Genomic DNA, 27753 nt, shown 5'->3' with positions numbered 1-27753 from the left:
TAGGTGCAAGTGAAAATAATAAACCAAGACCAGCACTTTCTACTTTTATTTTAGCATGCTGTTTTATTTCATATTTGCAGCTTATTTATCATTTCCCATCCCTCTGGGCCGACCCGCTGTCTATTCCCCGCGCTCGCTGCCCCCTCGGACACTCTGCCTGGGGCAGCTCCTCTCGTCACGTGACGGAGCGGCACCGGCCCCGCCTCTCCCGCGGCGACGTGTGCTGGGGTCTGACGTCATGACGCAGCCCCGCCCCCCCCCCCCCGGCCCTGGCGCGCAGTTGGGCATGTTGTCCCGGAGCGGCTGCCGTGCTGTCGCTGGCGGCATCTTGGCGTCTTTGCCGGGCTGTTGGCGTCGGGCCGCCATCCACCGCAGCGCCCAGGTGCGGAGGCGCGGCGACTTCTTTAAAGGTGAGGCGAGGGGCGCTGCGCTCCCGGCGGGTCGGGCAGCGTCTGTGGGGAGAGGTCGGGGCGCAGCGTCCCGTCCCGGCGGCGGCGGCGGCGGCGGCATCTGTCTGAGGCACAGGAGGCTGCGGCGGCTGGGATCTGGAGCGAATAACATCCTGCTGGAGGAACACAGCGGGTCGGGCAGCATCGGGTGTTGGTTTATTATTGTCACTTGTAGTGAGGCACAGTGAAAAACTTGTCTTACGGGTCAATTCATTCCACAGTGCAGTTACATTGGGTTAGTACAGAGTGCATTGAGGTAGTACAGGTAAAAACAATAACAGTACAGAGTAAAGCGTCACAGCTACAGAGAAAGTGCAGTGCAATAAGGTGCAAGGTCAGTCACAGAGTTACAACTACACTGCAACAGCTTGGCCAGAGACACAGCGAGTTCTGGAGTGCAGGACTTTGGCACCACAGTTGGAATGTTGCCTGGTCCTGTAGCCTTGCTGACTCCAATGCTTTTGGTCAGTTTTGAAACCTCATGGTGTGGGTCGACCGAGCTGGAGATTGGTCTCTCATGCTAGGGATCTCGGGAGGAAGCCAAGATGGATTATTATGTGCCACTTCTGTCTGAATGTGGTTACAAATGCTTCAGCCGTTTCTTTAACACTCACACGCTGGGCTCTGCCATCGTCGAGGAGAGAGGTGTTCTTGGAGTCTGTTTATACTGACCTACTAAGCTGCCAGGGTATTGGTTTATTATTGTCACTTGTACCAAGGTACAGTGAAAAACTTGTCTTGCATACCGATCATACAGGTCAATTCATTACACAGAGCAGTTACGTTGCGTTAGTACAGAGTGCATTGAGGTAGTACAGGTAAAAACAATAACAGTACAGAGTAAAGTGTCACAGCTACAGAGAAAGTGCAGTGCAATAAGGTGCAAGGTCACAACAAGGTAGATGGTGAGGTCAGCGTATGGACAGTCCAGAGGAAGGGTCTCCACTCCAAATGTCGACTGTCCATCTCCCTCCACAGGTGCTGAGTTCCTCCAGTAGATTGTGTTTTGAGCCGTATTGTGGGTCTGGTGTGGACCATGTGCTGGGAAACCCTTTGCATTCATTACTACAGTTGCAACTGGTGTCTTGACCTCTTTTTACTTCATAAATGGCCATGATTTGAGTTTCCTTGTGTGTCGTGGGTGCCCTGCTAGAACTTGGCTCAGGACTGTCACAAGGTCCTGTGCCAGTCCTGGTCACGTTGATGATGAGATTTTCACTGGTGGTGCTCCTTGAAGCTGACGGGAAGGTCCAGCTACTCCACACATTCCACCACTGCGGAAAATGATGTCCAGCTTCTAAATGGAGGCTTTCATGAGAAGTGGACAGTATTTGAGGCAAAAGGACCATTAACAATATTAGCTAACATTAAATCTGGATTAACTTGGTAGGTCAGTGGTGTGATGAGAAGATCATTGAGGGAGCAGGAGGTCAATGTCATGGACAAGAGGGGCTTGGAGACCATAGTGAGTAATAGGAGAGAGGTTCAGAGCTTGAGCAGGAGCTATCTTTGGAAAGGTTGTTCTATGAGATGATGGAAGGGAAGTGACAAAGGTGATTGTCTTGATGTTAGTGACATCTGGATCATAAAAACTCATAAAAGGGAGAAAATTGATTTTGAGAAAAAACATGTGTAATATCAAAACAAACACAGTTTCTATGGATATGTAAGTAAGAAGGCAGCAGATAAGGTTGGTCTGGGACCTCTTCAAAAAAAAAGGTGAATTAATAACGGGAAAATAGGAAATGGCAAATATGCTCAATATTTTGTTTGCTTTATAGTCTTCATCGTGGGGGACATGAGGTATCCCTAAAGGATATACATCCTTCGTATATCTGTTACCAGCACAAACAACTTAGGTTGGCAGTCTTATTGTGTACAACACTGGAAAAGACAATACTCCGTCTGGATGATTTGTAGAATAAACCTAATCCATGTGTTATAAATGCTGCAGTCATTTGGATTAAAGTCTAAAACAGCCATATCAATTCAAGGCTTTGGCAAAAAAGTGTTTAGATTTAATCTTGTTTCATGTATCTTCATAGGCTAACTGCAACAGCTCTCGTTGTGTCTGTTTGTAATTCCTTCAATAAATCCTCTTGACCAAAAGCTTACTCCTTTGGAAGTGTGGAGTCTTATCCAGTACACAGCTTGTAACAATTTGTACTGTTTAAGAAGTATTTTAAGGAAACGGCTAAACCTTTAAAGGTTAGCTTTAATATCCAGTGTTGAGTAAATCTCTAGTAGTATAGCAAACCTAGCATTCTGTAGTGTAATATCACCATTTTTATTCTTTCTTGTCCTTGTCGCCATTACAATAGGCTGTCCTGGTAACTGGACCAAGCAAAGGAAATGTGGATCTAATGAATGTGTTCATAATTATGAAGGAATTTGGCAATGTAAAAGATTATTTCCACCAACTGTAAATCAGTTACAAAGTTGGATTTGTTTTAGAAGCAGAAAAGGGAAGGTTGTAAGGACATTTTTCGCACAGAGCTTTATAGGACTTTGCAATAGATTACCATTGCTGAGTCCTGAGCAAATCCTCTTTTTACCCCAATTAGCTTTTCTTCAGACTATTTGATTATGCTATGATCTGCTTTCACAAGTACTGTATGACTTCTGGCACCTTGGCCAAGCCTGTTTATTCAAGACCAAACAGACTATTCACCTCTCAGGGACACAATATCTAAGCTAATCCTCGTATCATTGGAAGTCCAATGAGCTTCAAACCCAAGAGGCTTGTTCTGTCTTGTCAGAAAGAATCTGGCATTCCCAGAAATACCAGCTGCAAGGATTGCTCCAAGATAAGTTTCAGTGGTTAATGGGGAGCTGACAGTGCTCACTGCTGACTGCAAATTCCCAATTCCTTGTATCTATCAGGTGATTAAGCATCTCATTCCGTGTGGGAATGGTCACATGCCTGGGTCAGTAAAGTTTTACCAAGAAAATTGGCCACCCCAGTTGTCACGCGAGCAGCCAGTTTTCCATTTATACAGGGCATCCTGAGCTCTACGGGGCTGTTCCTCAAACTCCTGCTTCGTGCATCCCTTGTGGTTCATGGGTCCTTGCTGGAAGGATTGCTTCAAGGCAAGCTTTTGTTTACCTTTGCAGTATTGAGTGCAGCCTCTACTGAGTGCAATATTACCACATTAGGTCCTCCTGAACCAGAGCTGTTTATGTAGGTCGGATACCTAGGTAAAGAAAAGCATGCAAAATAGTCTTTATGGGACTGCCTATTTACTTTGGACTGTTGTCAGCTCTGTGCATCCTCAATTTATGTTGCTCCTATGACTGTTATTTCTTCAGCTGCCCAGCTTCAAGCTTTGGAATTCCTTCTAAAATCTCTTTGCACTCATTGAGACTTGTCTTAAATCCTGCTTCTTCGACCTGGTTGTCCAAGTAGATCCTAAATTAGTTTGGTGTCAACTTTAATATAATGTTCCCATTAAGTGCCTTAAGTATTTAGTGTGAACTCTCCAGGACAGTGGACAACAACTTTCGAAATGAATTGTCCCACTCAAACTTTGATATCTTACTAATTTTTGAAAAGTAAACTGCTTCAACTGGCCGTTCAGTTGGCAACTGTGATTCATAGTATAGCACTGAGCCATACACCATAAATGATAGAGTTTGATTCCTGATTCATATTGAGCCATTTCTAAACAGTGTAGCAATAGGCAATGCAGTTTCTCTTTCCACAGATGCTGCTGGGCCCAGCATTTTCTAATTTTAGATTTACAGTATCTGCAGTTTTGATTTTGATTTGGCAATGGGACCTTGGGCTCCCAAAGATTAGGAGCATAAAATCTGCTTGGGCTCTTGATCCTTTTTGCTGTTAGATCATACATGTGCATTCAATGATGTACATTGATTTAATGTATCTCATGATATACTGATGTTGATGCATGCAAAACTTTAAAATATCTTGTTCATTTTCCAGATCTAGAAAATGAATTTGCCAAATTCAGGAAGAAAGCAAAGGAGGCACTCCCTGGCAGTGACTGGAGCCCCTTGCACCAGACGCCTGGCTTGCCTCCCGAGTGGGCTGATATCGTCATCATTGGAGGAGGGATAATGGGCTGGTCCACTGCATACTGGTTAAAGAAAAAAGAAGCAGTCCGGGAAGGAGTTCGTGTAGTGGTAGTAGAGAGAGACCCAACTGTGAGTGAACATCTGTCAGAGAAATTATTCTTTTCCCGACACAGCCACTTCTTCCCTTGTGTATTGCAATAATGAAATAGACCTTAATGTTAGAGTAAAGATCTTCACCAACAGCATGCATTAATCTGGTATCTTTAACATAACTAGCAACTTTGCATCAAGCAAAATTTGACGATAAGCCAAATTGAGAGTGATTTAGGGTCAAACAATTTTCAAAGAGCTGTTTTAAAGTGACCTTTGAAATCGTGTGTTCATAATGAATTCTGAAATTCCTTCCCAAAAACCCTTTGTCCCTCCACATATTTAAAACCTAACTCTTGGACTAAGCTTTTGTCTTAATAGCTCCTAAACTGTCTGAGGTGCTGTTTTGACTTAAGATGTTCTACGTTAAAAGTGCTAGAATTATTGACATTTTTGGTGGCTGTTAGTACAGCTATTCAGTTCATTATGTTTGTACTGACTCCTTGAAAGGGTCATCTAGTTAGTCCTACTCGCTTTTTACCCATAGCCTTTGCATTGTTTCTTTTTTAAGTAAATATTCAATTCTCTTTTGTAAGTTACTATCGAATCTGCTTTCACTGTTCTTTCATGTAACTCAGCGCAGACAAATGACTGAAGCTAAGATGTTGCCATTCTGGATGGCACAGCAGTTTATAAAGACCATGTCCGGTGGTGTTTTACTGAATGTTTCTTTTCTCTCCATGTAGTATTCCAGATCCTCCACAGTCCGGGCAGTGGGAGGAATTCGCCATCAGTTCTCTCTGCCAGAAAATATCCATCTGTCAATGCAATCTGCTCACTTTCTCCGTAATATCCAGGTACTGACAGAATGCACAGCCCTATCTGGTCATGTCTAGCTGTTGCCTAGTATCTTTGATTTTTCTAAATGGATTCCAGCAGGAGCTGGGTTAGGATTTGTATGTAAGATTGGAAGTTTTTTTAGCAGGCTTTCACTAATTTATCCAAAATGTCATTCTTTATGAGAGCAAGGCATGGTTGAGTCTGATTCTTTCTCCCAGGTGCAGGAACCCTGGCAGATTTTGACCTTTTTCCTCTCCTGCACACCTCTCCCACTTCCACAGCTGGACAGAAGTTATGCTATACTGCCACCAGTGAGATCAGATTCTGCAAAGCTTGGAGAACAAGGCCAAGACATCCCCAATCTGAAAGAAAAATAAAATGGTCATCCCAGGTACATAATGTACTCACTGTTGCCATGTAGGAAACATGGCAGACAATATGGTCCACAAGCTCCCACAAATATCAATAAGGTAATGATGTTGATTGTGCAATAGCTAATAGCCAGGATGCCAGAGGTAGTTTCCCCTGCTCTGTGAAATAGTGTAATGGATTTTTTAATTTACTTCGGCAATCTCAAAGGACCTTAGTTTCACATGTTATTCAACAGACAGGACAGCATTCTTTACTACTGCACTGGTCTTAGACTCATAGAGAGATACAGCAGAGAAACAGGCCCTTCAACCCTCTGAGTCCATGCCAATCATCAAGCTCCATTTGTACATAAATCCTACCTTAGCCCATTTTACTCTCCCATGCTTCTTCCTGCACGCCTATGCGCATGCGCATCTACACACAGTTTATCCAAAAGGCTATTCTTCATAAGACCAGTTTACAGTGGTTGTTTAACTTATTAACCCACATGGTTTTGGAATGTGGGAAGAAATCGCAGCATCTGAAGGAAACCACGTGGGCCATCCTCTTAAGCAGTATCTTAGGGTCAAGATTCTAATTCTGTAGGTTCTGAGATGGCTGATGAGATTAGTGTCAGACCTGCAAACTTCACCACAGGTGGGACAGGAGGATCTTGGCTGGGTGTGTAGTTTGGGAGATGTTGCATCCATTTGTTGTTTTAGGTGGGCTTCTATGTGCTCCCAATAGATAGACTTAAGATTTGCCATACAGACAACCCCTGCGTCGGGGCTGTTTGGGTAATGGAAATTCACCCTTACAGAATTCACAAATCACTACGGAATAAAATTCAGTCTAACAGAATTTATGGTTTTGTGTGTGTGGGGGGGGGGGGGGGGGGGGGGGGTAAAAATGTTGTTGATCATAGTATCAAAGTCTATAGAACAAATCCTTCTTGATTGGCCTGATAAAATATTCCAGAAATTGTACACAACATTTATCTATTTTTAAACTAATTTTATTTATCTAATTTTTAAACTTACAATCACTGAACCATTGGAAGGACGTTGCTTCTAATTATGGAAAACCAGTGTGTGGTAAATGAGTAGTATCCTTGGCAGAATTATCTAAAGCAAAAGATTAATTATGAGATGAAGCTCACTGTGTGTCTCCCCAACAGGAACACCTGAATGTGGTGAGTGAGGACCCTGTGGATATTCACTTTAATCCATTAGGATATCTCTTTTTAGCTGGGAAGGAGCAGAGTGATATCTTGGCAGAAAATTACCGTATTCAGAGGTGAGATACTTGAATGATAAAACCCTGCCATACAAGGAATTAATGAAGGGCTGGTGAACTGTAAATTATCTGAATTCTGTATTCTACCCCTGATGTAATGTAGTAAGAATTCCTTGTCATGTGTTAGTGAAATGATATCGAACATCTCTTCTTTTAACTGAAAACTAACTTGTATCTCTCTCTTTCCCAACTCTAACAAAGGGTCGCAGAGCCAAGATAGTAACTGTTTCTCTTTCCACAGATGCTGCTGGACCTGCTCACCTGCTGGTGAACAAGGATGAACTGTAGACTGCAGATATTGTAAAACTGAAAGTTCTGGAAGTATTCAGCAAATCAGGCAGCATTTGTAGAGAGGGAAACAGGATTGACGTTTCAGGTTGATGACCTTGCATTATTACTGTGTTCTAATGGAAGGTCATTGATCTGAAATGTTCATTCAGTTTCTCTGTCTGCAGCTGCTGCCTGATTTGCTGAGCATCTCCAGTAGCTTTAGCTTTGAGCCCAATTTTATCCCTCCTTGGTGTCCACACAAGAAAACGCTCTTGTTGAGTCTGTCCTGCTGATTGGGTGGGTATCAGAATCTATATTTACTGCTGAACTATTTGCTCCCTGCTATCGAGTGTGTTTAGTGGGACTCTGGTGAGGGGAAGCATCTTTTTGGATGATGCATCTTTTTGGATGATACATCTCAGGAGGTGCCAGTTGCCAGGGTTACAGATTGATGATGGCAGAATTTGTAACTTTGTGGATCGGTGAAGGGTGGGGTTTCTCTCACTCATCACCGGTGGGGAGAAACTGGGGAGTTGATCTTCAGAAGCAGATACCACTGTTGATGGTTAATTATACAGAACGCTTTATGTAGACATAGGTACTGCCTTCATACTTATGGGGAGAATCTACAATAACTTCAAAATGAAAAGTAATCGGCTAAAGAGCTAAATAAAGGTGGAGTTAATGTAATATTTGTTTCTTTCAGGAATGAGGGAGCCGCAGTCACACTCCTAACACCTCAGCAATTACAGAGGAAATTCCCATGGATCAACACAGATGGGATTGCTTTGGCTTCATACGGTGAGTCCATCATGGAAAGTAACTGACTGAGTAAAAATTATAACTATTTAAAAAAAAAGACTGTTTTGAACTTGGTGTGTGAAACATCACTGCATTTTAGTAAGCTATTGTTAAAACTACCAAACCCTGGTCAAGTGCAGAACAACTAAATGCAGCATGTAATGCCCACTATTCCATCCAGCACACTGGATCACCCAAGCTCAGAACAAGGATCTGAAAGCTAACATGTTCTATTCACTTCAGCAGCCAACCTGTGGAATTTCTCAATTACATTAGCGTTGAAATAGGGAAAATTTTATACTGCGATCTCCTAAGCGCAAAGAATGAGGATAGGTCGACCAAAAAATAAAATTTGTGGCTAGCAAAATGGAAGAACTCTTGGCCATCATTCCGTTTTGTATTTTAATGCTCACTACAAAATTGTACTTTTTACTCAATGATCTTTCCTGAAACGGCAACTAAAGAAAAATTCTCCAGAATCCCGTGATATCACAGTGCTTTACTGTTCATGAAAATCCTAATTCCAGTTTATAATCCCAACACTGAATTCTGTATTCTACCTCTGATGTAACATAGTAAGGATTCCTGGTCATGTGTTAGTGAAATGATATCGAACATCTTTTAACTGAAAACTAACTTGTATCTCCCTCTTTCCCTGCTTTAACAAAGGGTTGCAGAGCCAAGATGTTAATTGTTTCTCTTTCCACAGATGCTGCTGGACCTGCTGAGTTTTTCCAACATTTTCTGCTTTTATTTCAGATTTCCGGCATCTGTAGTTTTTTTAAATCTTTTTCCCCATTCCCCCTTAACCAAGAATTAGATTGAGATCATGCTTTATTTCTGAAGTTTCATTCTAAAGCTCAGAATGGCTGTCTGTGGGATTGTACTAAACTTCAGTTGCATAAGATACCAAAGAAAAAAGCAATGCAGAACTACAGCAGAGAGAACTGGGTGAAACCCCAGAGACATCACAACAATAAATAATGTCTTTTTTTTAATGGATTGACGGTAAATGGCCTGAGGTTCTTTACAGGAGTGTTAGCAGATTTGAAACTAAGCTACTAAGTGCATATGGCCACAAGCTTGTCAATTATTTGGCTTTAAGGGATGCCTAAGGGCAAAAATAAAGGTAAATAAATATATGGCTGAAATTCCAGAGTTGAAGGCAAGAGTCCCAGTGCAAGGGCAATTTAAGTTTGGGAATGATGAGGAGGTAGACACTTCCGAGTTGCAGGACTTGATTGCAGAGAAGAATGGAGGAAGGTCATAGAAAATTTTTAAATAAGGTTGAAAATTTTAAATCAAGGCATTTTGCAATTGAAAGCCCATGTATGTTGACATCCTTGGCAGACAAATCCTAAATCCATTATTACCAATTTGATATATTGACAGTCTATTAGGAATGTGGATTTCAAAGTTGAAGAGGGTTCTACTACCTGATTCCAAAAGCAACAGGGTAGTTCTTTACATATATTCCTTAACCAAAAGCATAAGTGATAGAAGAAAGAAGGCAAATGTGCTTACCGCACACTTCCAAGTGCTTTGATTCAATCGTAGTTTGAAGTGCATCTGATGTGCATTCGAGATCATTCGTTTTTGATTTGTACTTCATAATTGTGTCTGGACTAAAGCTGAAATTCTGCTATGCTATTGAGTGACTGGAGTCTAGGTCATTATCCCAATGGGATACAGATGGAAATAGCACTCCAGTGAAATGAATATGCAAACTTATCTGAACTTGCCTGTAAGTTGTTCAGGCACGGTAGTGTAGCGGTCAGCGTAACGCTATTACAACGCCAGCAACCTGGGTTCAATTCCAGCCGCTGTCTGTAAGGAGTTTGTACGTTCTCCCCGTGTCTACGTGGGTTTCCTCCGGGTGCTCCAGTTTCCTCCCACATTCCAAAGTCGTACGTGTTAGGAAGTTGTGGGCATGCTATGTTGGTGCCGGAAGTGTGGCGACACTCGCGGGCTGCCCCCAGAACACTATGCAAAAAAAGAAGCATTTCACCGTGTGTTTCGATGTACATGTGACTAATAAAGATATCTTATCATCTTGTGATCTGTTGTGTAGGTTTGGAGAACGAAGGCTGGTTCGACCCATGGCTACTGCTGAATGCATTCCGTAAGAAGGCCATCTCAATGGGCGTGTATCAGTGTCACGGAGAGGTGGTGGGTAAGTACATATATATGAATGCCAGAAGTAGCAGCAGGAGCAGGCCGTTTGGGCCTTTGAACCTGCTATGTCTTTCATCATGTCTGATTTTCTATCTTGGCATCATTTTCCAGCAGTATCCCCATAATCCTTGATTCCATTAATGTGTAGAAATATGTCAATTTTCTGTTTTGAGTGAACTCGACAACTGAGACTCCACAGCCTTCCAGGGTAGAAAATTCCAAAGGTTCATCACACTCTGCGTGAAGAAACCTCTCCTAATCTCAGTCCTAAACAGCCTACCCTTCATTCTCAAACTGTGTCCCTTGGTCCTAGGTTCCTCAGTCAGGGGAAACATCCTCCCTCCATCAAGCCTTTTAAGTAGTTGGCATCCAACCAATTTGATTTTTCAGCTCCCTGACAAAGTTGGAAGAGGTTCATTTGTAGGAACTCAAAAGCAGAATTAATTTACAATGAACTATTCAGCAGATTAAGCTGATATCTTGATCAATCTCATCTGAGACTGACTGAAGGAAAGAATTGAATTCATGTGGTGCCTTCCTCCATACCTAACTCTTCCTGAGATGAGAGTGCAGCTACTGAGCCACTGCTAACATCTGAGACACAAACATAACGCATCCATTTGAGTTGTGGTCTCCATACCATCACCAAACCCACCCCAGCGTGAAAAGTATATCCAAGAACACTCAGTTACCATTTTTTTTGCCAGTGACATAATGTTGCATAAATAGTACTTGGCTCTGGGCAATTTATCGTGAAGAAAATATTTGAGAGAGGGATGCTTTTTCACGAGAATTTCACTCAGCATTTCCACTGAATGATTTCACCAGGACATTGGCAGAGTACTGCAAGCTCAGTCAGGGATGATTCCACAAGATCCAATGAAACGAAAGGTGGCAAATATTCCTTTCCCTTCTCCCTCATGCCAATTACTTTATTTAACGTTAGTTCTTCACAATGGACAGCTTTTACTTTTGCTGTCCATTCGCCAATATTGCTAGGCAGCGAGTGGTAGACTTTAATGCAGTTGTTCAAAGGCTATTTGAAGTCGAGGGAATGAGCAGACTGGCTTTCGGCTCATTTTCTATGTTTTTTTGAATTATTAACTCAATTGCAAGTTCATTGTCATGGGCATATGTACCTATGGTAGAAATACCATGAAAATTAGCTTTATGCAGCAGCAGCACTGGACATTACAAACATAAATTATATAAATATAAATTATACATAACTTGCACAGCAAAATTAAACATAATGAGATTAGTGCAAGTTGAGGGAAGTATAGTCTGAAGTAGAATTGGGGTTTTTCAGATTGGTTCGAGAACCTGATGGCAGTGGGGAAAAAGCTGTTGTTGAACTTTGAGGTGTGGGTCTTCAGGCTCCTGTACCTCCTGCCTCATGGCAGCATTGGGAAGAGCCACGGCCCGGATGGTGGGAGTTCTTCAATGGAACAATTGCCCCAAAGACCTTGGCTTTTTCAATTTGAAAAGTTGACCATGACTAATATTTGTTCTTGGGAGTGTTAGAGCCAAATACAATTTATTTTGGTCTGCCATTCATGTACATCAACTTTCTGTAGGAGTCACAGGTTAGCTACTATTTAGAAACATTATATTAATTTCCCTTGTCCACTCCTGGACATTAAGGTCTATTGTAGCACCTCGGCTGCTCTTCCAGCTGAGATGGGCTGTCAGTATAAACTTGGAATTGATCAAAAATCTTGTGATCATATTAACTAGTTTGTAACTATAAGTTGGTTAATCCTGGATGTGCTATTATCTCCATAGTTAAGTTTCAAAATCAAACTAGCTTCAAAAGTCAGAGGAGTTAGGTAAATTGTGCATATTTTGCTAATATTTCATTGGAATGCTGTAAACCATTAACGTGTAGGTTTTGGCAGTGAAGGTCAATCTGGGAATTAAGTTAAAATGTGGCAGCACAATAACTGGGCACAAAATTAGTGCAGAGAACAGCAAACTTAGAAATGGAGCCATACAGAGTTAGCAACAAAGCTGCTCCGTAGGAAAAAGGAGGAGAAACAATCCCTGAACACTGAATAAACAAATGGATAGTAAAATTTCAGCATGAGCTACATTCTGAAGTAAAATTGCCAAGCTCTTCCCATATCAATTTAACAAACTGAAGGCAGACTTCTCCCATACCTGAAGCACATTGCATTTTGTATTGCAGCTCCAGTTTTTTCTCTATAAAGGTGAGACATGCTTGATTATAAACACACAACTTTCTGAGCAAACTATAAACCCAGTGCAGGCAAGCTAGACCCTAACTCTTAGCACAGGTGCTGAATAAAAGCTTGTTTTTCACTTGAATTCCTAATCTTTACAGAATGTCCTGTTGTGCTTTGGTTTGCAAAATTCCAAAACTCAATCTAAACCTTATGTTTGCCTATAGCATGGAAAGTAAATTCTCGTATTACTGTGGTGCTATTACAGTTTTTATTGAGCTGTTTTACATATTGCAAACTAAATACTTCAGAATTTCTGCAGAACTTTGCCTGATGTGCTATAGATTCTTCACCTTCCTTTCTAGCACCCTAACCATCCCATAATGCTCTTTCCCTGTGTAATCTCATAATTTATTGTATTACGCACAATCCTACAGTCTCCAGGCTGTCATAGGCACTGAGCTGCTAACTTTCCCTATTATGCATATCAGGATATGGAGAGCAGGGAAACCATTTTGAGGTAGAAGATCAGCCACGATCTTGTTGAATCCTAGAATAGCCTTGAGAGGCTGAATAGCCCACTCCAACTTTTATTTCCTATGATCTTTTATTACACTAACTCGGCACTAAATTTGTATTCTATATATACCGTTTTTTGCACTATTTGTACTTGCACAATTTTTTTGTCTGCGTTTATTATATGTCTTCTGTTCTATGTATGTCCTCTGTTGTGTGAGTCTGGGGGAAACGACTTTTCGTTCCTCTGTTTTTATAGCATATGGGTGAATGACAATAAAGTAAGTTGAACTTGAACCTATTCAATTTTTGTTTGCATGGAAATTGACCCTAAAAGCTGTCAATAATACCCAATTGCTTCGCAAATGTCCCACTAAGTCGGGTGTATATGTACCTTAAGACCCAGATGTAATTGATTACAAATGATCTCATACCAATATATAATTACTGACTTACCGATTATTCTTGTATACCAGTTATAAGGTGTTAGGCAAATTGTAGATTCTTATCTTTGGAAGGCAAATTGTGCTTACAAATCATTGTCTTATAACATTTAACTTATTAACAAAATACGTGTAGCAGAGCGATATTACGTAACCACGTGTTACACTGTCTTTTTTTATAAAAGCAAGTGAATAGGAATATCAAAGCGTTATTCAAAATTACAGAGGCATTTTTTAAAAAATTTTGTTTAAGGAAATAGTTTTGATTTTACAAAAGGTACTTGGGGGCACTTGGCCAAATGCACCTGGAAGAATGTGTGAGTTCAGTAAAATTTTGCAGGCAATTAAAACAAAGCTGAGAACAAAGCTAGTTTTAAAATGCTGTGAACAAAGTTGCTGATCCTTGGCAAATTAGCAAAAATGTTTTCATAGAGGGCATCTGCGAAAGCAGCATATTTTTATAATACTGTGGAGAGGTCAGGAGCAACAGGTAGACTTTGGATTATATGTCCACAGATCCTCAGAGGTGGTGGAAGAGGTGAATAGTTGTTAAAATGACAAGGGGAATGCATTCCCTTATTAGCCAAGGCATAGAATATAAGAGCAGGGAGTTATGCTGGAACTCTGTACTAGGCTGATTACAACTTGAGCACCTTGTATAGTTCTGTTGAAAGGGAACAAAGGAGATTTGAGGTTATTGCCAGGACTGGAAAATTTTAGCTAGATGGAAAGATTAGATAGGCTAGGGTTTTACTGTAGAACAAAAGAGGCTAAGGAGGGTCTAAAGCTGAGTTTCATAAAATTGAGGGGACAAGATGGAGTAAATAGGAACAAGCTCTTTCCCTTGAGGGGAAATGACTCCCATTTCCTCCATTGTTCGAAAACCATGGACCTCAGATTTGAAAGAATTGACAGAAGGATTTGAAGAGAGACGAAATTTATTTTGTAGAGGGAGTGGTGCAGGTCTGAAATGTACTGTTGACTGAGTGATAGAGGCGGAAATTCTCATCAGATTTACACAGTACTTGGATGTGTACGTGAAGAACCCCAGCCTATAGGTCCATGAACCTGATGCTGGAGGTGGGACGAGCTGGGAAGCTTATTTTGGTCGACACAGACAAGATGGCCTCCTGTATTGCAAAGTTCCTGTGATTTCATCGGTTGAAATGAAATTGCTGACAGTGTGATGAATGTTAATCTGGTGGCTCTGAGGGAAAAAGCATCAGTTTTTTTCACATCTTCTAGCTATTTTAGGTTGAAATTCAAATATACATTTACGGTAAAATCAAAGCTGCTTGCTGGTTGAAAACGGGACAAAAATCTGCTGCCTTTTAGTGAACGGGGGCCTAATTCTTTGGTACTACAGGAAACAGGCACATTCTAGCTGTGTTTGTTGTGATGCAGTCAGGAACCCTAATGTTGGTAAACGTTACCGATGTTCTCACTTTCTAACCAGTGCTAGGTAACTGTTGATGCATAATCTCTGCTTCAATGTTGATAAATATTATTTTAATACTACTTTTAAAAAAAAACGAACCAGTCATTGATGCTAACACTAACCCCACAGAACAGCAAATTGTACACAAACGCAGGACAGCTTCTACCCCACTGTGATAAGACTATTGAACAGTTCCCTTATACAATGAAATGGACTCTGACCTCACAATCTACCTTGTTGTGACCTCGCACCTTATTGCACTGCACTTTCTCTGTAGCTGTGACACTTTACTCTGTACTGTTATTGTTTTTACCTGTACTACCTCAATGCACTCTGTACTAACTCAATGTAACTGCACTGTGTAATGAATTGATCTGTATGCAAGACAAGTTTTTCACTGTACCTCAGTACAAGTGACAATAATAAACCAATATCAATACCAAACCAGCTTACTTTAAGTATGACGGTGATCCAACTGGGCAGTGGGAAGTTCTGAGCTCCTTGTACATGTTTGGTGTGTTACCATCAAAATAAAGTGGTTCATTTTTCTGCTGTTGTGTGAAGGTGGGTAGAGCTTTTTTTTTGGTTTGATGAGGTAAATAAGCTGATTAATTAACATTTGTCTAAAAATATCCATATCCTGATAGGTTTTCATCATTCTACCAGAGACATGGAGGCAGATGACGGCAGCAGTATCTCACTGAAAAGAATTCACCACGTCATTGTACGAGAAGTATTTTTGTACTTTGGTTTTCTCACTGTTCCAACTTCCGCTCTATCCTAAATTCACTTTTTATAGGAAGAAAAGAAGCCTATTCAGTTCTTTGAAGCTGTTCTACCTTTCAGTTAGATTGTGACTGATCTGTGTTTTAACACCATTTTCCTGTTTTGACTTGACAATTCTTCATGCCCTTGCCCTGCAAAAATATATCAATAATGAGTACATATGTTTGAAACATGCAGCAGGTCAAGCAGTGTCTATAGCGAGAGAGAAACAAAATTGACCTCTCAGGTCAATAACCATTCATTGATACCAGTTTAAAATGTTCAGTTGGCTTGTTCTTGAGCCTTTTAAAAGGAAGCATATTGTCTAGATTTCTGCTACTTCTGTGTGAAGAAGTGCTTTCTAACATCGCCCTGAATGACATAACTCCAATTTTCAGGTTTAGCCCCCTTGTTTTGATTGTTCCCACCAAAGGAAATTTTTCTCTGTTAGCCATGTCAATCCTCATCGAACAACTCAGCATGTTAATCTGCTGTTGTGTAGAAAAGAACTTGTGCATACAATCGATTCTTGTAGTTTAACCTTTGTGGTCCTGGTAATCTGTGAATCCAGAATATATCGCCTCCAAAACCAATATGCCCAGAAACACATGCAATTCCCTAAATAGGGTATAACCAGTTTTGTAGAACTACAGCTTTTAACTTCATCGCTGAGTCAGAGTATAATTAAGTAAGCGTTTCACTAATTAATTACCTACATGGAAGCTAAATCAAACTGGTTACCAGGTAATTGCTGTCAAAAGGGTCTTCAGAATTTTAGTCAGTATGCCTAATACAGGAAGGTTTTGATCAAATGCTTTGTGAGTAGTATGGAAGCTACAAAGTACAAGTCTCTAGATTTTGAGTGGGGGAGACTTTTTCATTTTATTTTGGGATGTGAACATCACTGGCAAGGTAAGCATTTATTACCTGTCCTACTTGCTCTTGAGAAGGCAGAGGTGAGCCATTTTGTTTGCCCCTAGATAGAGTAAATGAGCAGGAGATAGTTACCTTAGCAGAGGTCGTAAAGCAGGGGTTTGAGGGGAGATGAACAGAAGTTTTGTCACCCTAAGGGTGCTGGGGTGTGGAACTTACTGCCCGGAAGTGTAGTGGCAGCAGAAACATTTGTCGCATTTAAGACATAGATATGTACTTTTGAAGGTCTGTGATCTGTTGACCTGGTGCTAGGATTAGGCTGGAGTTTTCAATGGGCATGGACACAATGGACTGACTAGCCTCATCCTGTGCAGTAACTTTTCTATGATCCTAAGCAAAGCTGGCAGAGTCACCCTGACCCACTCTCCCACATCTCCCAATCTTTTCATATAGGTACCTGACCACATTGCCTTCTAGATGAGATGCTGTAATAAAATTCTGAAATCATAAAATTACATGGAAGCCACTCAGTCGATGGGATCTTCATCTGCTCTTTCAGAGAGCTATTTACTTCTTTCTATATTCCTGCAGTTTTTTTTTCTCCAAGTATTTATATATTTTCTCATTGAAAGCTTGTGTTGAATTGAATGTCGTTTCACCACAGTTATCAGGTTGGTTAGAATTCCAAATCCTAATCATGTTTCATTAAATGGTTCTTCTGCCAATCATCACAATAATTTTGTACTCTGATCATTAACCCTTTCACCAATGGAATTTCTTTATTTAGTTTTTATTAAACACTCCAAGTCTCCACACAACGAGTACAAACAACCCCAGCTTCTCCAGTATACCCATGTGACTGTAATGTTGTGTCCTGGTACCCCTGATCTGAATAACCAGCTTCAGTTCCACATTCTTTCCATTGCCTCTGCAGTAATATTTCTGACAATTTGTAATTCCTTCTAAACAAAACAGAGAAAGTAAATGTCCTTAAAAAAATAAAATTGGCCTAATTAACTAGAGTAATCATCAGAGATGTCTGTTTATACTTTTTTTTTTTGTTCCTGTTTGCTTCATTCTATCCTGAAAGCACTGTTTATTGCTGAGCTTCAGGTCTGATGGACACCAAACACAGTCCAGTATATCCCTCTGCTGTGTGGCTAAATAATAATGTGTGGGATGCATGCAGTTGAATCTGATCGAGCTCAAGGCACCACGCTTGCTTGCTGCATGTGGATCAAGAGCCACAAAAAATTCTCTGACTCCGAGATGAGGGTTTTGGAGTCTTCTGCCTGTTTTTGCCACATTGGGTATGAGCCAGTTGAGCTCGATACCATCAACAGAGTGCTAGAAATGCATTCTTTATCAAGGCATAAATTATCTCTTTTCTGGTCTTATTGCTCAGTTAAATGCTGCTTCAACTGCCAACCACCTTTCTTATAACTACATATGCCTTAAATTATTCCCAGAAAGGAGGATGAAGACTTGTCCCAAGGTACCTGCTGAGAGGGGAGCTCTGGTAACTGAAAATCAAAAACTGCAGATGCTGGAAATCTAAAATAAAAACAAAAAATGCTGGAAATACTCAGCAGATCAGGCCACATCTGTGGAAAAAGAAACAGACTGAAGGTTTCAGGTTGAAGACTGAAGGCTTCAGGTTCAGGTCTTACATTTTAAGTGATGAAGTGCATCAGTTGTTGACCTTTTGGTGTGTCTGCTGGGTGACAGGTAAAGATGCCAAACAGTGTGGAGTGCCAGCCAGTGAAATGCGCATTGCTGATAAATGCAGCTGGAGCATGGTCAAGCAAAGTAGCAGAGATGATCGGGATTGGTAGTGGACCCGAAGGCACCTTGGAGGGTACGAAACTCCCTGTTGAACCTAGGAAAAGGTGAGCAATAGAGGCAGCAACGTGACAAAATAGAGAACTGGGAAGACCTGCATCATAAGGCACACCAGAATCTGCAGTAAAGCAAAAGATACAAATATTTCATTTACAAAAGGAAATTCAACATTGGGTGCAATTACAACATTTAAAAAACATTTGGACAGGTACGTGGATAGAAAAGCTTCAGAGGGATATGGGCCAAATGCAGGTAAATGGGACTGGCTCGGGTAGGCATGTTGGTCAGCATTGATGAGTTGGGCCGAAGGGCCTGTTTCCATGCTGTATAACTCTATAACTATATGGGCTTGGGCAAAGATTCCCCCACCCGAGTTTTCCTGATGTAGCCATGAGGTGCAGTGAAACGTTGCTTTACTAAGGTGTGGAGTAAAGTTTGTGGCAACCATGAAGCTATTATTGGTCCACAAATGACATACTTCAGTACAAGCAATAGAATTCTATCATTGGGGAAGGTGTAATAATGAAGACCCATCCTGCTTTCACCTTGACTTCACTTCCCAGCCAAAGTTAATGGTCAACAATTGGCAGCTGGATCTGGTGTTTCTCTCCACGGCAGCCCGAGGGTGGTAAAGGCAATTGCAACAGTTGTTAACGGTGCTGGGATGTTCTGCAATGTGCCGACATCATTGGTGATTTATTGTTTGTGAGAATAAGGCCTATTTCCAAGATTAATTTCTTGCCCCTTCTCCAGATATGTGTATGTCTTCCACTGTCCAGACGGTCCAGGACTGGATTGTCCATTAGCTATTGACTGCAGTGGGGTGTACTTCCGCCGAGAAGGTCTGGGTGGAAACTACTTGGCAGGACTTTCGCCGGCTGAGGTAAGCACAGCCAGGTCTTCTTGAGTTGTGTGTTTTGTGCATTGAGCAGACGACTAGAGTGGATGTGCTAACTCTTCCCCAGATGCCTGTGAACAATACTTCTCAGACTAAGTTTCTATCTCGGTTTTCTTTCTCAGTCTCTTTCCACTCTAGGCTAGCTCTATTTTTCCATGGTGGGTATGATAATTCCACTTGATGTGTTCTCAGTTTCATTTCTCTGCCTACATCAAGTTCTCCATACAGCACAGAAACAAGCCGTTTTGTCCTGTAAGTTTGCAGCAGATCCTTGAAAGAGCATCGCCCTCTCTCCTGTCCCTCACTTGTAGCCTGGTGGGTTTTTGCCGATTTAGTACTTTTGAAGTTGTTAAATATCCCAGCTCCAGCTGAATGATCTCTAATTTCTTACCTGCAAACCTGCTCTTCATTAGCTAGTACACCACACTATTTGGCATTCCTTGGCTGCCATCTAGCGTGCAAAGAAAGGCTCAACAAAGGACTGTCAGTACCTTCCATCACCCTTTCAGACAGATTATTCATTTGTCTTTACGGTTTAGGGGCAGGGTCTAACCAGAGCAGGTGAGATGACATTCTACTTTGTACCAGCTACTGAAGTTCTATGTAAAGTTAACTTGGTTGGTCTCTTTCCAGTGGCATTGTGCACCTGACATGTGAGTGGTTGAGTGGGTGCTGTAGGGAGATCTTTGCTCTGCACTTGACCTGTCCTGCAGTTTGTTTGAAAGTATGCGATGGGAGCTTTTGCATGTATCAGTCCCTAATATCTCACCTTTGCAACAAACTTTGCAAAACAAAAAGCAAGTTGACTATCCCTATCTCTATGAATGGGGCTGCTTTTGCTGAATAGGCACACGTTTCTCTCTCCCTCAGTAACTCCAGTTCCTGGCTCTTCTAGGAAGAAGAACCAGACACCAGTAATCTGGAAGTGAATTACGAATATTTCCATGAGGAGGTGTGGCCCAAGCTGGCTCAGAGAGTGCCTGCCTTCCAGTCCCTGAAGGTAAGTTATCTTAACATCTTTAACCAATATTGTTGCATTGTCATCCAGTCCTCAGTACCTTTATACCACTGACCATTCGTGGTAGTGAGCCCACTAATTGCTGATGGTTGGCAGATAAACAGGAGGCATATCTCTTAGCCAATCCGTGCACACCACTTCTGCCTACGTTATGAAAGTCAGGGATTAGTAATCTGGAACAGAACTCGAGCTATATATTTCCCCCTTCATAGGGGCACTGATGGATTTTAGAGTGAGCAATGTTATATCAGCTGTATAGTGAGCCTTAGACCTGCCTGACCTGTATATCTCTGTGTGGTAGTGTATTTCTTTTCTGGAATAACTGGATGAATTGACAAATAACTATCCTAATTATCTCTCCTTCAAGGACAGGTCTGTAGAATTCCAAACAGCAGCTCATAAGATTTCTGTGGGAATGAGTATTCGAATCCTTTAGGCATTCACCTAAAATCTTTTGGCAGATTACTTGCAAGTTTAACATTGCCTACCATTATTAATGTGGAAATTATTCAGCAATTTTGGCAAGGAAAACAGGTCTGGATTTGTGAGTTACCTCATTTGTGGAAGATTTGCTCTGTTGGCCATTAGCCTTACTAAAGCAGATGCTCATCATGAAATTGGTGTGTTTATGCATTAATTACCAATTGCACTCAGCAGGTAGGTTTGGGCAAGAGACTGACAGTTTGTGTACTCTTTTAATGAGAAGGATTATGTTCTCACAGCACCCTTTCGCCTCTCCAGCCCAGAATTGCCTCATTCTTATAAGTAGTAAACTGTTTTTAATTATTTTCACTGTCCTTGCTAATTCAATTTTTATTAACCTCTTCTCTTTCTGTATCTGATTTGACTTTCTATACCCATCTTTCTTTGTCAGCCCTCTAAACACATTGGTTAAGAAGATATTGTTGATGCCACTTAACATTTAAAAAAAAATTAATCAGTCCACACTTCCAGGAACATATAAACTGAGAGATAATGGAAAAGGTTTAACTAACCTGGCACACTGTAAGGTGGTCAAAAACCAAGAAATTCTGGTCCATTCTTTCTGTCTTGTACCTCCCTATCTATATACACTGCTCCAGCCATATCAGGCTTCTAAAGACACTACATTCCCACAATTCCGACCTCGATTGTGCATGTCCATGCTCCAACTTCCCATTGCTCATTGTGCCTTTAGCCATCTTGGCTCTCAGCTCTTGAATTCCCCACAACTCAACTTTGGTCTATTTCTTCTCTGTCCTCTCTCCCTTAAGAAACTTAAGAATTTACCCCTTTGATCAAATTTTTATTTGCTCCTAACATTTCTGTGAGGCTGTGTACAGTATATTTGCAGGGGACCCCTGTGCAAGAGATGGTTTCTGTTGTTCTACTCTGATGCCTTTCTCTTCTCAGTTGAAAAGTGCCTGGGCGGGTTACTACGATTACAACACCTTTGACCAGAATGCAGTCATTGGAATTCACCCACTGGTTACCAACATGTTTTTTGCCACTGGCTTCAGTGGGCACGGCCTTCAGCAGTCACCAGCTGTGGGCAGGGCCATTGCAGAACTCGTTCTTGATGGAAGATTCAAAACGCTTGACCTCAGTGCATTTGATTTCATCCGATTCTACAGAGGCACCAAAGTACTGGAAAAAAATATAGTGTGAATTTATGAAATTCAGCTCTGCTGTGGTCAGACTTCCTAAAAGATGCATGTTATTCAGAATGAATTTGTTGAAAATTCATAAGTTGTTAAACAAACAGATAATGAATCTCTTGGAATATGAATGCTTAGTGCTGTTGAACTGATGTTATAAAGAATTTCACAGGGTTTCTTGTTTTACTAGTAGGACCCACCAGAGAGTGCCTGGCCATCTCCAAGCTTAATCATGTGTGAAATAAATCAATCCTCACATAGAACATAAGATGTGAAATATGTAAAAACCTAATTGCTTTAAAAGAGGATATCTACCATTTACATAGAACATAGTACAGTACAGCACAATACAGGCCCTATGGCCCACAATATTGTGCCGACCTTTAAACCTCACCTAAGACTATCTAACCCCTTCGTCCCACATATCCCTTTATTTCAAATTCCTCCATATGCTTATCTAGTAATTGCATGAATTTGACCAATGTACCTGCCTCCACCACTGCCCCCAGGCAGTGCATTCCATACCCCAACCACTTGCTGGGTAAAAAAAACCTTCCTCTATCTCCCTTGAACTTCCCACAAATTACTTTAAAGCTATGCCCTCTTGTATTAAGCATTAGTGCTCTAGGGAAGTTTTTCTTCTTTCAGTCACTTTTTACTTTCAGACTGGAGGGATAGCTGTTCCAAAAGTTTTATGGCATCAGAGTCCCTTTAGTTGCCAGAATTCTAAGCGTTGAATTAAAATTTGAGATCGCTGCCTTTCACCCTTTGTCATGGTAACTGGCTACTTAAATCACTGAGCGAATACAGATAAATTGTCCATATCTTTTGTTTATACACTTCAACCAATTAATAAGTCACTTTAGAAAATGCTGTAAATACTCAGTGAGTCAGGCAGCCATTTGTGGAGAGGGGAAGGTAGGTTTGTTGTTGAATATGACCGTATGTTGGGTAGGCAAATAGAATTTAATCCAGAGAAGTGCAAGTAATGTATTTCTGGAGGTTAAACAAGGCAAGGAAATAATAAATGGTAGGAATCTGGGACGTATGCAACAGCAGTGGGATCTAGGAGTGCATGTCTGCTGATGCCTGAAGACAGCAAGGCAGGTGGATAAAGTCATTAACGATGTAATGGACACTTTCCTTCAATGGCTGAGGATAACGATATAACAGAGAGGTCCTGTTCAAACAGTATAAAATATGGTTTGGTCATGGCTCGAGTACTGTGTTTGTCTTTGGCTGCTGTCCTTCAGGAAGGATGTACTAAGTCCAGAGGAAGCTGAGGGAAGATGTACAGGAATGTAGCCAGGGATGGGAAAATTCTGTTCTAAGGAAAGTCTGTCTAGACTGATTGTTTTCTATGGAACAGAAGAGGATGAGAGGAAAATAAATTGTTTAAAATTATGAGGAATGTAGAGTGGACCTGCCTGGGGGCAGTGGTGGAGGCAGGTACATTGGTCAAATTCATGCGATTACTAGATAAACATATGGAGTGGAACAACCTACTCTCCTTCTCAAAGAAGCCATTAATTCGTGTGTTGTAGCTGCAGGAAGACTGGATAATTGTCTCTACGTTCATAGGGCAGTTGTGGCCCACATACCCAGAAATTGACCAAAATTTGATATCCAGAATGCAGGAGGGAAAAAAAAACAAGGGCTCTACAAATGTGCAAGCTTTGAGAGGAGAAAGAGATGTGTGCTACGATTAATCATCTTTTCCTATCTTCTTGTGGGTTTTAACTATCTGCGTCTATAATATTTATAATAAATTGGGTTCCTAATGTCTAGGTCCTTAAGAAACAGTTTGAAAGTGCAAACTGAAGCTGTTAAAAATCATTAGAAGAGCTCTTCAGCTATCCAGAGAGTCACTATAACAGACACACTGCATGTCCGAAGGACTGGTTTGTTTACCAATGGCATTTCATGCCAATTTGCAGTTAGCTTGTTCCGATAAAGTAATTCGAGTTGCAGGATATGTATTTTTCCATCTGAAAGGTAAACCAGTTGTAAATATGTAACATCATTGAACCTGCCTTTCCACTTAGGAGTTGAAGTCTAACCCTGTAGTAGCTATTGCAATTATACTTGACCACTTCAAAGTTGTGACTTTGATATAATTTTAACACACTCATAGTGAACTGACACAGATAGCAGGCAGGAGAGAGCTGAAGCTCTCTTTGCTCAGGCAAGAAGGAGCGTGTGAAATTTAGTTTGGATCAAAGGGGGCTACAATTTCATCTATTAACAGCTACAGGGCTGTCCCCAGCTTACAAACAGGTTCTGTTTTTTTACCTCCATCCATCAGTCTATTTTGTCCATAAATCAGAAAATACATAAAATCACTATGGTAACCACATTTCCACAGTATTGTAATGAATGGTGTTAATGAGGGCAAATTAACATGAACATTTATTTGCCTTCCCCTGCCTGGTTACAATGGCATAGGATCAGAATGTCCCACATTCAATGGCTGGTTTTGATGGGGTTGAAGTGTCAGTGGATGTTACAGTGTTTAATAGAGCATCATTGCACGTGTATCAATGAAAGCGATTGCTTATCAATTTCCAAAGCAACTCTCAAGTGGCCTCCTGCGGTGAAACTGGCAGCCTGTGTTCTTAAGAGACACTGGTGTCTGATTACTGTGGGGAGGTTACATGGAAACATTTTTTTTTGGTTTTAATTTAAATTCAGTAATATCTCTGGGAGCTTGTTTGTATGTACGGAGTGTTCATAAGTCAGGCGTCTGTTACCCGGGAGGGCCTGTACTGGAATTTACTTAAAAGTAAGATCCCTCAGCCATGACAGCACTGCAGTCAGGGAGAGGTGATTCAGTCAGTCATCAGCAAGTGAACCACTGAGACGTCAGCTGCAGTGAGTGAATGGTGACCCGATGAGTCACCAGAAGTCTTGCATCATCAGATTGTCAGTGGAGCGACCTTCAGTTATACTGAGCTCATCTTGTAGAGGGGTAGAGGTAAGAGGAGATGGTATTGTAGTGTCAGCTGTCACATTACGTTTACTGTAATATCTCAACCTCAAGTTTTATCTCCATCGGATAAGGAATTCTGGTCCTTGTTACTACTTTGGTTCCCTAGTCAAGACTTCAGCACAAGCAGTAGCTATTCAATTATTGGTAGCCAGTGAAAGACACCAGTTCTACACAGGGAGGCATTAGAGTGGAATGAAAGAACAAAGTTGAAGACAGAACCCCTCATTCTATTTTTTAAAGATGACCACAAGCACCATCATCTGCAGGCTACAGATGAGAGCTGGAGAGTGTCCTTTGGCTGTCACAGACATAAGAGCCTACTGACTTCCCTCTACGCTGCAGGGTTCAGTGATTCTTGCAAATGATCACAGACCTGATGAAGGACAGTGAACCCGGCGATGTTACTACAGGGCAGTTAGATTATGGATTCCATTAGAGACTTAAATTAATATGGAACTGACCAAAAGTTAATTACTGGGAATTAAACATGGCCCTGGATGGATGGCCCCAACGTAGGCTAGTCTGCAATACCAGAGGAGTGCCAGAAGTTTAATGAACAGTCTGAAATCTTTGCTGAACGCATGCTGCTTGGTTATTGCCTTGTGATCAATGTCCTGGGGTTGGGGGTGGGTGTTCACTGATTAGTCTTGCATCAGGTTCAAGTCCTACGTCGCTGTTTCCATTCACTACACTTCATGCTGAGTGGAAGCAGTAATGTGGTCCAATGATTGGTGCAGTGGGGGAGCACAGAAGGAAGTCTGAGGGACAATCAAACCCTTTCCCCTTTGGACAACCGGCACATTCTCCGCTGGCAATAAAGTATCACACAAGAACCAAATAAAGTGAGACGACGACCCTGGGGGAAATTGTAGTAATACGGTGCCATCTAGTGGCAGTAAGTAATTTGTTGCCTCATCAATTTAATAATTCAAAACCCAGGGAAGAACTGAGAGAAAAAATTGATTGTAAAATGCTGCTAAGTTTATAATTTTGAAAATAGATATTCACGTGGTAACACTTAACAAAAGGGCACTGCTCTAAGGTTAAACTGCCATTTTTACTATATAATGTTGGAATGTAACATGAATCAGGGTACTTTGTATTTTATTTAAATAAATTGCTATTAAAATTAAAATGTTTACCTTTGTTCCTTTTACAGTGTTTTCTGCAAAAGTTCCTCATCACTTTGTCCTAGGCCAAACCACCTCCAGCTGTTATATCAGTGACCATTCACCGATGACAATGTTCCGTTCCATTAGCAGCTCTTCATACAGTGAAGCAGTTCGTGCCTGTGGGCAGCAAGGTCCGAGGCAACATTCAGGAATGGGTGGCAGTTAACATTCATACCACAAGTGACAGGCTATCACCATCTTCAGTACCTTGGCCAAGTTCCCTCCTGTCAACATTCTAGGGGCATCATTAACCAGAGACTTAATAGGATCAGCCACGTGAATTGTGGTTGGAAGAGCAGGTGAAAGGATGGGTATCTTGCTGCAAGAGTTTCACATCCTGATTCCTCAAAGCCTTTGCACTGTTGCTGAGGCATGTCGAGAGTGTTGTGGAATACTCTCTGCAGGCACAAGTGAGTTCAACTGCAACAACTTCAAGAACATTTCAGAATAAAAGCAGCCACTTGGCTGGTACCCCATCCACTGCACGTGGAAATGCTGTCACAATAGACTAGGTGAATAACTGCAGTAAATTTTCCTGAGGGTGTGCTTGCTTGTGAGGGAGAAGGTAGCAGATTCAAATCCCCTTCCACAACGCAAGGTGGGCTGGTATTTTAGATGGTGTTTTCAGGGAGCACTGCACTGTTACTCATTGACATCAAGGCAACCTTTCACTGACTGTGGTCTCAAGGGCCCTGAGGAAAATGGAATCAAGGTAACTCTTCACTGACTGACAGCTAGCACAGAAGATGGTTATGGTTGTGGGCCCTAGTATGTCATTCACTGCAAAAGTTCCTTTGCAGTCTCCAAGTCCTTTAGCTGCTTCCTCAGTAGTCCATCATAAAACCTGAAGTATAATTGTTCCTCTGATTCAGTTCCATTTGCAATTTTTCATATAATGCAGCATCTGGACAATATCAAGCAGGTAACATGCAAGCGTTAGGAAAAGGTCGCTATGAGAGCAAGAATGGGCTGCGGTACATGGAACACCACCATCTGTAGGTTTTCCTCTGAGGACCACATGGGAAATAAATCACCATTCCTTTATCATCACTGGTCTAAATCCTGGAACTCCCAATAGCATTGCAGAAACACCTTCAGCAGAAGGACTGCACAGTTCAGGATGTGTGCTCATCGCCATCTAAAGGGCTTTTGAGGATGAGCAGTAAATGCTGGCTTCATTTATATACATTGGAAAAAGTGCCTCTGTGTTCTGTGAGGAGTGCTCTACTTCCTGAGTGCTTGGCCATCCACATCTTCAAGCAATGTAATGGGCTCCCCCAGCTGCCAAGATGAATGCAAATGCAGCAACACTCAAGTACGGCACCAGGCATGACAAAAAAGCTGCTCAATTAGTATCCCATCCATGACCTTAAACATTTCCTCTCGCATAGCTGCAGTTTGTAAAGGGTCAACAACAGTCCCATGTTGCATGGAACCTATTTCCCTTTGAAATAAGGGAATTTATAAAAGATGTTCTATTCCCCACCTAATTTCCCCTCACCCGGGCACCTACTTATAGAAGATCACTGTTCATCAAGGCCATACTGGCTCTTGCAATGGAAGTCCTTTTAGTCCCATTCTCCTTGTGTCCCTGTAACTTATTCTCCCAATTAATTTGCAGTAGCCAATTAACATACTAATGGGTCATTGGGACACAGGAGGAAACCCACCT

At 41.4% G+C, this 27753-nt stretch overlaps 2 protein-coding genes across 2 annotated transcripts in view; both read left to right on the top strand.

Moving 5' to 3' along the window:
* tirap (toll-interleukin 1 receptor (TIR) domain containing adaptor protein) overlaps positions 1-27753 on the top strand; it is a 311479-nt gene that overhangs the window by 262967 nt on the left and 20759 nt on the right. The gene's annotated exons all lie outside the window — the stretch shown is intronic.
* On the top strand, positions 224-26032 carry foxred1 (FAD-dependent oxidoreductase domain containing 1). Its single transcript, XM_052039969.1, has 11 exons — positions 224-410; positions 4393-4613; positions 5321-5431; positions 6943-7061; positions 8038-8132; positions 10204-10305; positions 15535-15611; positions 18254-18414; positions 19121-19250; positions 20161-20265; positions 21676-26032. Exons 1-11 carry the CDS (start codon positions 239-241, stop codon positions 21928-21930), a joined length of 1548 nt encoding a protein of 515 aa, XP_051895929.1. The 5' UTR covers positions 224-238; the 3' UTR covers positions 21931-26032.

Source organism: Pristis pectinata, chromosome 27 (assembly GCF_009764475.1).
Source record: "Pristis pectinata isolate sPriPec2 chromosome 27, sPriPec2.1.pri, whole genome shotgun sequence".
Classification (NCBI taxonomy): Eukaryota; Metazoa; Chordata; class Chondrichthyes; order Rhinopristiformes; family Pristidae; genus Pristis; species Pristis pectinata.
The sequence above is the reverse complement of the archived record's forward strand: the minus strand, read 5'-3'. Positions and strand labels throughout refer to the sequence as shown.

Bases quoted from the DNA above. Each gene is read 5' to 3' on its own strand.
- foxred1 (XM_052039969.1), top strand. From the start codon at position 239: ATGACGCAGCCCCGCCCCCCCCCCCCCGGCCCTGGCGCGCAGTTGGGC. The intron at 8,133-10,203 runs GTGAGTCCATCA...TCTGTTGTGTAG, and splicing joins GATTGCTTTGGCTTCATACG to GTTTGGAGAACGAAGGCTGG. The intron at 18,415-19,120 runs GTGAGCAATAGA...CCCCTTCTCCAG, and splicing joins CCTGTTGAACCTAGGAAAAG to ATATGTGTATGTCTTCCACT.